We start from the raw sequence: 11,030 nt of genomic DNA, 5'->3' as shown, positions 1-11,030 counted from the left end.
TTGCAAAACTAACCCTTATCTTCCTTTTTTTTTTAATGTTTTATTTATTTTTAGGAGAGAGAGAGACAGACAGCGTGAGCAGGGGAGGGTCAGAGAGAGAGGGAGTCACAGGCTGAAACAGGCTCCAGGCTCTGAGCTGGCAGTCAGCACAGAGCCCGACGCGGGGCTCGAACCCACGAACTGCGAGATCATGACCCAAGCGAAAGTCGGACGCTTAACCGACTAAGCCACCCAGGCGCCCCACCCTTATCTTCCTTAAATGGGTAGGAAGCTAGGTAGCTGGCAACTACCTAGCCCTAGTTGGACTACCTGTAACCTGAAACTCATTGCCCATTATTCACAAATTATTGTTTCTTATCTAAAAGATATAAGTCTTTCTAGCTCTGGTCTCTTCTTCAGATCTGTGCTCTCTTGTGAAGACTCCCATGTACATGTAAAAATAAAATAAAATATGTATGCTCTTTCCCTGTTAATCTTTTTTTAAAGTTTATTTATTTTGAGAGAGAACATGTGCACGAGACAGCAAGCACATGAGTGAGGGAGAGGCGCAGAGAGAGAGAGAGAGAGAGAGAGAGAGAGAGAGAGAGAGAGATTGAATCCCAAGTAGGCTTTGCGCTGCAAATATAGAGCCTGATACGGGCCTTGGTCTCATCAACTATGAGATCGTAATCTAAGCTGAAATCAAGAATCAGGTGCTTAACTCACTCAGCCACCCAGGTGCCCCTCCTGTTACTCTTTATTAGTTTAATTTTCAGACCTGGCCAGGGACCTCAAGACAATGGAGGAATCACTTCTTCCTCCTCTACAGCCTTCTAGAAAAGATGACAATTGAGGTTGGTCTGAAGGACAAGGTTAGGTAGGTTGAGTAGGGAGAGAAGAGGAAGGCGTTTCAGACAGCGAGAATGGTATATGAACTCTGGAGAGGCAGGTGCCTTTAAGAAACTGCAAATCATATAATTTGGCTGCAGCTAAGGTCGGATGGCTGATTGGTGGCGGGAAATAAAGCTAACAGTCAGGCAAGGCTGAATCATGAAATTTGTATACCACCTAGAATCCGGATTTTCATTTCCGTTTTGGACTTTTGTTAAAGATCAGAGGCACATCCTCTTAAGTATGTCATAACATAAAACTATGAGATCAGAAAAAAGAGAAATAATGTAAGAAAACTTGGGTTGCAAGGACGGTTCCTCCACTTCTCTCTGAGCCTCTGGAAAACAGGGGTGATAATGTCCGCCTCAAGTGCTTTGCGAGGATTAAACGCAGTAACTTAGGTAAAGTGCCTGGTACGCGGCATTACTCAATGAATGCAAATTTTCCCTTCTTTATTCCCTCCGGACCTCATGGGCAAATGGGAGCGGAAGGCGGGCGGCTCTCCCGCGCGCCCGCAGAACCTTCGGGTGTGTTGGGCCTCCGCCCAGCCGTGAGGGGGCGCTCTAGGTTGCTCCTCGGCGCTCTATGGTTTTTCTCGCGCTCCGGAAGTGGTTCCGCGGCAGGGGTTCGTAAGGTCGGGCCATGGTGGGGCAGAGGTTGGGAAGATGGCGTGGCGAGGCTGGGTGCAGAGAGGCTGGGGCTGTGGGCAGGCGTGGGCTCCGCTGGCGGGCGGCCGCAGCTGCGAGGAGCTCACTGCGGCCCTGGCCCCGCCGCGACTGCTCGGACGCAGGTAAAGATCTTCTCTCCGGCTTCTTTCTCTTCGGTCCCTCAGTTCCGGCCGAGCATCCTCGGGGGGCGCAAGCAGTGGGGCCGTGGTGCTGCCTTCGCTCACCCCTCTCCTCACCCCTCCCTCCGCCCTCCGTCCTGCTTTCCTCTCTCGCCTCCGTCCAGTCCTCGCTTCTCCCGGCGCCACCCTGGCCCAGCTCTGCGTGAGCCCGCGCTGGCTGTCTCCTTTCCCGTCAGGAAGGACGTGAGGGGAAGGGAGCCAGTCTCTGAGGGCTAATTGCGTGCAAGCCTCATAATCCCGCTAGGAAGTTATTGGTCCCATATTTTTTAAGTGGAGCGGTTACACAGGTGGTAGACTAGCAGAATTGAAAGTTTATTCTCTATCAGTCTTTATAAATCTCTGTTCTACAAATTATGTTCTTTAGGGAAGACGGAGTCAGGAGAGGGCATTCCTTTGCCCTCTGCAGAGTCGTAGGAGAGGCTTTTCTGTTGAAGAATGGTGACCCTGGAATATTTGGTTTCCAGATGATTTGGAAAGAAAACTACAGTACTGGTTTTCCCGAGTAGAAGTTCTATGAAGAGTGTTGTCAATCAGTGTTTGCCCCTTTTGTTAATTCGCTTCTAAATTAGGAGAAAAATCCCTCAGCTGCCCAAGATTTCGATGTGTGTTTATCTTGAAATTTGTTCCTGCGTATTTTGTTTGTTTTTGAGAGTGAGTAAGGAGAAGGACAGGAGAGAGAATCTCAAGTGGGCTCCATGCTCAGCCTGAAGCCGGACACCGGGCTTGATCCCACTACCCCAGGCTCATGACCTGAGCAGAAATCCAGTGGGAAGCTCAACCAGTTGAGCCACCCAGGTGCCCCTTGTTCCTGTTCTTAAATTCAGAGTTTCATCCTTCCCAGTTGGAGTTAGTTCTAGATGCCTGGAATCCATCCGATTGTTGGTAGCAAGGAAAGGCAGCGCGTTCAACAGAGAGGCTAGCCAGTGGCAGATATTGAGGGTCCATATGGTAGAGCCATTGCTCGATTTTAGGAATCACCTGGAGGGCTTGTAGAATGTATTTCCCAGGCCCCACCCCAGTTCTGTCAGCTCAGCAGAGGGGTGGGGAGTGGAAGAACCTGTAGTGCTTACACGGACTGCAAGTGAATAGGATTAGGGATTTGGGAAAACTTGCATGCACACTGTAGTTTAACTTCATGATGCACCTTAACATGAGCTTCAGGCACTAATCTTAAACTCCTGGGGAGGTGGAAAATGAGAAGATCAGGTGGAGGTGGTAATAGATTTCAGTGGTCCAGATTCCATAGTTTATTCCAAATCCCTATCAGAATTTGAGGGAAAGGAGAAATGAATATGGCTATTAGTAAGCAGCAGGTGTGTTAATATTAAAAACATGTGCGAGAGAGGGAAAGCAAAAGACATTTTTGAGAGAGTGTGCGTGTGCCCACGCAAATAGGGAAAAGGGCAGAGAGGGAGAATCCCAAGCAGAGCCCGAGGTGGGTCTCGAGCCCACAGACTGTGAGCTCAGTCTTGAGCCTAAGCCAAGAATAGAACTCTCAACCGGTTGAGCCACCTAGGTGCTCCTCATCTTTTTTTTTTTTTTTTTTTAAGTTTGCCATTTATTTGCAGAGTTCAAAAATGACATTTTTATAGTTGTGTAGAAAAATGTGCATTACAAAAGAATGTGAGTAAGCCTGAAATAGAATATATGCCTATTCACCTCTGGAGATAAACACGAAAGTTAATAGGAAGAATGAGTTACCTTGTATGTAACTTTATTACGTCTGGTTTAACTTCCTGTAGTTCTCAGATTAGTGTACGGAAGAATGAAGTTAGGTTAAAAGAAGAATGAGGTAAGGTTAAAAAGTAGAGTTCTGGGTGCAATCCTTGTGATTCTGGTAGGACAGGCCTGAAGCATGGCTGAGAACTTGCACTACGGGTAGTGATATAAACGTTCTGTAAACTATGGCAGGTCTATGGCAGCCTACCAGCTAAAAATGGTTTCTATATTTTTAAAGGGTTGCAAAGCAAAATAATATGTGACAGATGTTTCATAATGAAAACTAAAATATTTACTTTCCGTTCCCTTACAGAAAAAGGAAAAAATCTCAGGCTCTTCAGAAGCTTTTCCATTATCAAATTTCTGGCAGCACTTCTGAGACATGGTTTAGGCTTGAAAGAAACCTTCATAATTTCATTTGTATGGAACTGTCTAAGAGAAAGAATAGTTGGTTGGTCAGTTATTTTCCCTGTTTAATTTACCATCTGTTAACTCAGGATGGATTTTAAGAATATAAGAAACACTTGGTCATGTAGTGTTTATGTAGAAATCCCCTCTGTCCTAAATAGATTTATTTTCTTTTTAAGTGGAATGACTGTTGTGTGTATCCTTGGACACATGCTGTCTACTTTGAACATTAGGCCGTTTCTACGCAGTTTACCCATGAAAATCTTTAGTAATGTAGGCGTTAGTGCCGACTTGCACATATATCCAAGTTACACTGTTAAAAGTAATTCACAAGACTTTTCATTCACCATTACACCAACTAATACATAGATAAGACTTTTTCCATTTAAAAATTATGGGATCATGTTAAAAAAAACGGAACTATAACAATTATATGGCTAGTAATAACTCAGGTATTCGGAAAATCTTCCCACTTTGAGCACATTAGACTGCTTTCACAAATTCCTGGTTATTGGTGGAAGGACCAAACCATCAGAGCTAAATGGCGGGCATGTCTTGATGAGTTGGTATAAGCCTCCATTGCCCTTCCTCTCCCATTCCGCTCTCCCCTTCACACCATCCATTTTATCATGTTGTTTCTTTGTTTTCTGAATTTATTTCAGGTGATTTATTAAGTTATTTTTCCATCTTTTGCACTGGTATGAATGGGTAGAGCTAAAGAACCTAAGCTTGTAAATATCTCAGACATTTGTATGTAGAGACATTTACCATGCTTTTCCTTGTTGTTGTTGCATTTTAAGAAGTTTAATAGAAAAGCTCCCTCTAAGAGCAAGTGTACCTTGTCATGTAATATGTGATGAAGTACTCCCATCTGAAGGATTTTTGTACTAACAGAAAACCCCATTCTAACCAATCTAAGTGATTAGGGGAATTTATTGGTTTTTGCAGTTAAAAAGTCCAGAAGCAGGACTGGCTTCAGTTGAAGCAAGATTTGGTGTTTCAAATTGTCACCAGGATTCCATTTTTTTTCATGGCTTGGCTCTGCTTCCTAAATGTTAGCTTTATTCTCTCAGCCTGCTATCTCATTCTCATATTCTCATATCTCAAGATGGCTGTCAGCAGCTCTTGAGACTATATACTTTTAGGTTCACATCTAGCAGAAAAAGTTCTCCAGAATTCTTTTTTTTTTTTTTTAATAGCTTATTTATTTTTGAGACAGAGACAGAACATGAGCAGGGGAGGGGGAGAGAGAGGCAGGGAGACACAGAATCTGAAACAGCCTCCAGGCTCTGAGCAGCCAGCACATAACCCACTGCGGGGCTCGAACCCACGAACTGTGAGATCATGACCTGGGCTGAAGTCGGATGCTTAACCAACTGAGCCACCCAGGCGCCCCTAAAAGTTCTCCAGAATTCTAACAAAGTCTTGAAATTGAATTTCACTGGGATGGATTGGCCTGATTTGAGGTACATATCCATCCTTGAAGCCTTTGAAATTGGCAGAAAAAGGGGTGTGTAGGCTGGCTGGTTTAAGCCAGTCCGGAGCTTGGTGTGCTTCCCCCAGCCAAATAGCTGGAAATTTCAGGACACTGTTAGGAGAGGTGGGGAAAGGGCATGGCTGCTGGGGGTCATCCCTAGTTAAACTTTTGTGTTTAAATTCTTTGTTACAAATCCGAATTTTTGTTAGTCCTAGTCAAATAGGATTAACTTGTACATAACCATTTTTATTTTTAAGTTTGAGAGAGAACGTGCACACAGGGGAGGGGCAGAGAGTGGGGGAGAGAATTGCAGGGAGGCTGTGCACTGACAGCAGAGAGCCTGATGCAGGGCTCAAACCCAAAAACCATGAGATCATGACCTGAGCTGAAGTCAGACGCTTAACTAACTGAGCCACTCAGGCACCCCTGTACATAATCATTCTAACTGAAGTAGAATTAGAAACAGAATTCTAATCCTACTGTCAGGAGAGAGGGGGATTAGGTTCTAGATCCTTGCTATTGAAAGTGGTTCGAGAGCCAACAGTTTAGGTTATCATCTAGGACGAGTGGTGGCAAACTTATTTTGTGAAAGGCCAGACAAAATGACCGGGCCGCATAGAGTCTCTGTCACATACTTTTTATTTTCCGTTAAATAACTCTTTGGGGTGCCTGAGTGGCTCATTCTGTTAAGGTTCAGACTCTTGATTTTGGCTCAGGTCATGATTTTGTGGTTCATGGAGCCCTGCCTCAGGCTCTTGATTGACAGCTGTGGAGCTTGCTTGGGATTCTCTCTCTCCCTCTCTTCTGCCCCTCCCTACCCGTGTACATTCCCTCTCCCCCAAAATAAATAAACTTAAAAACAAAATTTAAAAATTTAAAAACTATTCTTAGCTGGAGGACCAGATCGACCCTACAGGTCACAGTTTGTCCTTTTGCGAGCTTGGTTAGAAGTGCAGAATCTATTTTCCCCACTCCAGACTTACTGATTAGGAATCTGAGATTAACAGGATCTCCAGGTGATTTATGTGTATACTGAACTTTTTCCCAAACGTAGATCCCAGCCCTGGCTGCACGTGATAATCAGCTGGGTAGCCCTTTAGTGATGCCTTCTTCTCACCTCTGGAGACTCTAGTTGGTATGAAGTGGAGCCATAGTATTTTTTTTTTTTTTTTTTTAAGATTTTTTGAGGGGGGAGGGGCAGAAAGGGAGACAGAGGATCCTAATTGGGCTCTACCCGACAGCAGACAGCCCGATGCAGGGTGTAAACTCACAAACCATGAGATCATGACCTGAGGTGAAGTCAGATGCTTAACCGACTAAGCCACCCAGGTGCCCCATAGTACAGTATTTTTAAGAGCTCGTAGGCAATTCTAGTGTGTAGAATAGGGAAAGAAAAGCTGTTTTCCCTCTACCAATCTTAGGCTCATTGGCTAGGGCCCTGTAAATTAGACTGACAAAAGATGGATTAGCAAGAGAAAAACAAGCTTGTGAACATGTGCATTGTATATACACAAGGGGGTACTCCCTGATGAATAACACAGAGTTAGAATTTGGGCTTATATATACATGTGTAGCAACATGGATGGACCTTGAGGGTGTTATGCTGAGCGAAATAAGTCAGGCAGAGAAGGACAAATATATGTTTGCACGTATAGGAGGATTAGGAGGAACTTGACAGAGGAACAAGGGGGAGAAGAAGGGCGGAAATGGTGGGGGAAAGGGAGAGAGGCAAACCATGAGAGACTCTTGAATGCTGACAAAAACTGAGGACTGATGGATGTGGGGGGGAGGGGGGGATGGGCATGAAGGAGGGCACTTTGGGGATGAGCACTGAGTGTTATGAGGAAACTAATTTGACAATAAACTATTTGTAAAAAAAAAAAAAGAATTTGGGCTTATATAGCATTTGAACAAAAGAACAACAAAGTTTTGGAGAAATGAGAAGACCAAGGACAAGGACTTTTGAGTTTCTAGGGCATTAGTGTATGAGGGAATTAATGGATACAAGGGCTGTTAGTAAAGTTAAGTAGATTTTTCTGGTGCCTTCTCTGGGCACATAAGGGTCTGGAGTTGTCTCATGATTCTGTTTTTCCTGGCGGAGAGAGGATAGTGGGCATACCTACAAATGTATATCCTACTTTTATGCCTCCTTTTAGGCAGGGCAGAGAGTTTTTCTTGTATCTGCTTCTCTATTGCACTCAGCTCAAAAACAGTCCTTCTGCCATTGCGGCATGTTCTGGGGTGGCATGTTCCACTGCTCTTCAGGCACCAGGATTGAGAATTACTGATCGAAGACTAAGCTTTCAGTCATCACTGCCTCTGCCGCAACTGATGTGGTAGATTAAAAAACATGGCAGCAATAATTCATAGCTCCTCTCATCCATTCCTCTTATCTCTTTCTCTATTTCCTGAAGCTGGGTCGGTCTTGTGATTTATTTTGATTGCATGTGGCAGACCGGGTGTAGGGTTCAGAGTGAGCCTTGAGAGGCCTTACAACTTTCACCTTTCCCCTCTTAGAACACTCCCAGCTGCCATGACAGAAGCCCCTGCTAGCTTGTTGATCACTGGGAGACCATTTGGTGGGACATGGCCAGCTGACAGCCAGGACAGCTTCCAGGTGCGGGCGTGAGGCCATATTAGACTGCCCACCTCCAGTTGAGCACTCCAGTGACCTGTTGCGTAAGTGACTGTAGGTGAGACCAGAAGGACTGCTCGGCTGAGGGCAGCTAACTTAGAAAGTCTTGAGAAATAATTATGGTTTCAGAATAATTGGGTTTTCGGGTGGTTTGTTATGCAATAATAAATGAGAAAACTAGGGAAGCTGCTGCCAAATCAGGATCTGCTGACCAAAGTAGGAACTATGCTGCCTTCACCATTATTGTCACTTGCAAATTGATGCCTATGTCTTGCCTTTTACTCACTTTTGACTTCAGGTATTGAACAGGTATAACACTAAACAAAAGGACATCTGGAACCCTAACTGAAAGGATACTTGGGAAACATAGCTTTTAGGTTTAAAGCCCATGTAGCATATGAATATGCGCTAGGTAATAGGAATAGATGTTTGGTGAACCAATACGTTGTACTTAAATTCTAAGGTCTGTATGTCTAACTGTAATTCCCAATAATAAGTTCTTTATATATGTATGTGTATACACATATAATTTTTTAAAATGTTTTCTGAGAGAGAGAGAGAGAGACAGTGTGAGCAGGGGAGGGTCAGAGAGAGAGGGAGACACAGAATCTGAAACAGACTCCAGGCTCTGAGCTAGCTGTCAGCATAGAGCCCGACGTGAGGCTCGAACCCATGAACCATGAGATCGTGACCTGAGCTGGTCGGATGCCCAACCCAATGAGCCACCTGGGCGCCCCTACCTTTTTTTTTTTTTTTTTTTTTTTAAAGATTTTAAATCTATACCCATTGTTGGGCTTGAACTCACAACCCCAAGATCAAGAGTTGCATAGTCCACTGACTGAGCCGGCCAGGCGCCTCTGTGTGTGTGTGTGTGTGTGTATTCTTTATATATATGTATTCTGTATCTGAATTTAACTCAGGAGCCAACTTATGTAACATTCTTGGTGTCCTTAGACTCCTACTTATTTCTAGGGTGAATATTACTCTCAGCAAAAGATCTGGGTTTGCTTCAAGTTTAGATTCCCAACCTGGTGTGTTTGTGTTCATTTTCAAACATTACACTTCAGAATTTTAAATGAGTTGGTGAGCTGTAGAAGTAATCTTTCATTAGAGCTGATTGAGTACGTATCTTCTCTTACACTGTTGGAGATATAAAGAAGTCTCATTCTTCGCATTTCTTGGTCTAATAAGAAAAAAATTAATGCCAGAAAACAACACTGGATTACAACTTGTGGTCTTTAAAGGGAACATATTCCAGGGGCGCCTGGGTGGCTTGGTCGGTTAAGCGTCCGACTTTCGCTTAGGTCATGATCTCGTGGTTCGTGGGTTTGAGCCCTGCGTCGGGCTTGGTGCTGACTGCCAGCTCAGAGCCTGGAGCCTATTTCAGAGTCTGTATCTCCCTCTCTCTCTGACCCTCCCCTGCTCACGATGTCTCTCTCTCTCTCTCTCTCTCCTATAAATTAAAAAAAAAAACATATTCTTATTAATGTCACACCCTTGTTTTTTGGCCCAAGGTGGTGATGTTACTTTATTTACTAATCTAGCTCCATGTTACTTTGAATTGTTTAATAAAAATTAAATCCAGGGGCACCTGGGTTGCTCAATTAGTTAAGTGTCCAACTTTGGTTCTGGTCATTATCTCATGGTTTGTGCATTTGAGTCCCGAGTCAGGCTCTGTGCTGAAACCTGGGAGCCTGGAGCCTGCTTCAGATTCTGTGTCTCCCTCTCTCTTTGCCCCTTCCCCACTTGTGTGTTTTCTCTGTCTCTAACATAAATAAACATTAAAAAATAATTTAGAAAATTAAATCCAGTTGCAAAGTGTTAACATTTTCCACTTAAAATAATTTTTTAAATATTTATTTATTTTGAGAGAAAGAGACAGAGTGTGAACAGGGGAGGGGCAGCAAGAGAGGGACTCCATGCTCTGAGCTGTCAGCACAGAGCCCAAGGCGGGGCCCAAACCCATGAGCCATGAGATCATGACCTGGGCTGAGGTTGGACGCTCAACCGACTGCTGCAACATTTGCCCATTTAAAGGTATTGTCAAGAATGCATTAGACTATAAGTAAATTTATTGTTTAAATGAGGGGGTAGTTAGTGTAAGTAGATAGAGGTAAGTGGCTACTGTCTGCTCAGTGGGTCGAAAATGTCAAGGTTAGTATTTGAATCTCTTGTCATTTCTCTTGGAATTCAAGATGACTGCCCCAAATCTAGGTAGGCATTTATATCCCTATTCAAGGCAAACAGAAGGGGGAGGGGTATGACCTCGGTGATATGCCCATTTTTATCAGATAAGCAAAATCTTCCTGAGAGGTACCTAAAAATTTTTTTTTAGTGTATTTGTTTATATTGAAAGAGGGAGAGAGAGTGCGAGCAGGGGAGGGGCAGAGAGGGAGAGCAATCTCCACACCACCAGCACAGAGCCTGACATGGTGCTCGAATCCACAAACTGAAATTGTGATCTGAGCTGAAACCAAGAGTCAGACACTTAACTGACTGAGTGACTCAGGAGGCGCCCCCCTAAAAAATCTTCCCTCTCACTTTGTCCAAATTCTGTAATATGGCCACCTTCTGCCATAAAGGAGGCTGGAAAAGTGAAGATGCTTATCTTTTCTAGTCTCTGCAGAAAAAAGGCAAGAGAAGAAGAAATAGACATAGATTTGGGATTAGCTGTTTAATAGTATTTTTTTTTTTTTTTTTTTACAAATAGTTTGTTGTCAAATTAGTTTCCACATAACACCCAGTGCTCATCCCCACAAGTGTCCTCCTCCATGACCATTCCCCCCTACCCCCCACATCCATCAGTCCTCAGTTTTTGTCAGCATTCAAGAGTCTCTCATGGTTTGCCTCTCTCCCTTTCCCCCACCATTTTCCCCCTTCTTCTCCCCCTTGTTCCTCCGTCAAGTTCCTCCTAATCCTCCTATACGTGCAAACATATGATATGTGTCTTTCTCTGCCTGACTTATTTCGCTCAGCATAACACCCTCAGGGTCCATCCATGTTGCTACACATGGCCAGATTGCATTCTTTCTCATTGCCATGTAGTATTCCATCATATAGATCAACCACATCTT

At 44.0% G+C, this 11,030-nt stretch overlaps 1 protein-coding gene across 2 annotated transcripts in view; it reads left to right on the top strand.

The window, feature by feature from the left end:
• Positions 1 to 1,509: 1,509 nt before the first annotated feature.
• The window catches only part of PARL (presenilin associated rhomboid like), a 52,330-nt gene continuing 42,809 nt past the window's right edge, over positions 1,510 to 11,030 (top strand). For both annotated transcript variants that reach the window (XM_039242343.1, XM_039242344.1), the window contains exon 1: positions 1,510 to 1,660. In XM_039242343.1, coding sequence (XP_039098274.1) covers positions 1,536 to 1,660 — 125 coding nt within the window. In that variant the 5' untranslated portion in view covers positions 1,510 to 1,535. The remainder of the gene's footprint in view (positions 1,661 to 11,030) is intronic.

The sequence above is a fragment of the Hyaena hyaena genome, unplaced genomic scaffold, assembly GCF_003009895.1.
Source record: "Hyaena hyaena isolate Hyena2069 unplaced genomic scaffold, ASM300989v1 scaffold_213, whole genome shotgun sequence".
In the NCBI taxonomy this organism is placed as follows: Eukaryota; Metazoa; Chordata; class Mammalia; order Carnivora; family Hyaenidae; genus Hyaena; species Hyaena hyaena.
This window is presented reverse-complemented; position numbering and strand designations above follow the sequence as displayed.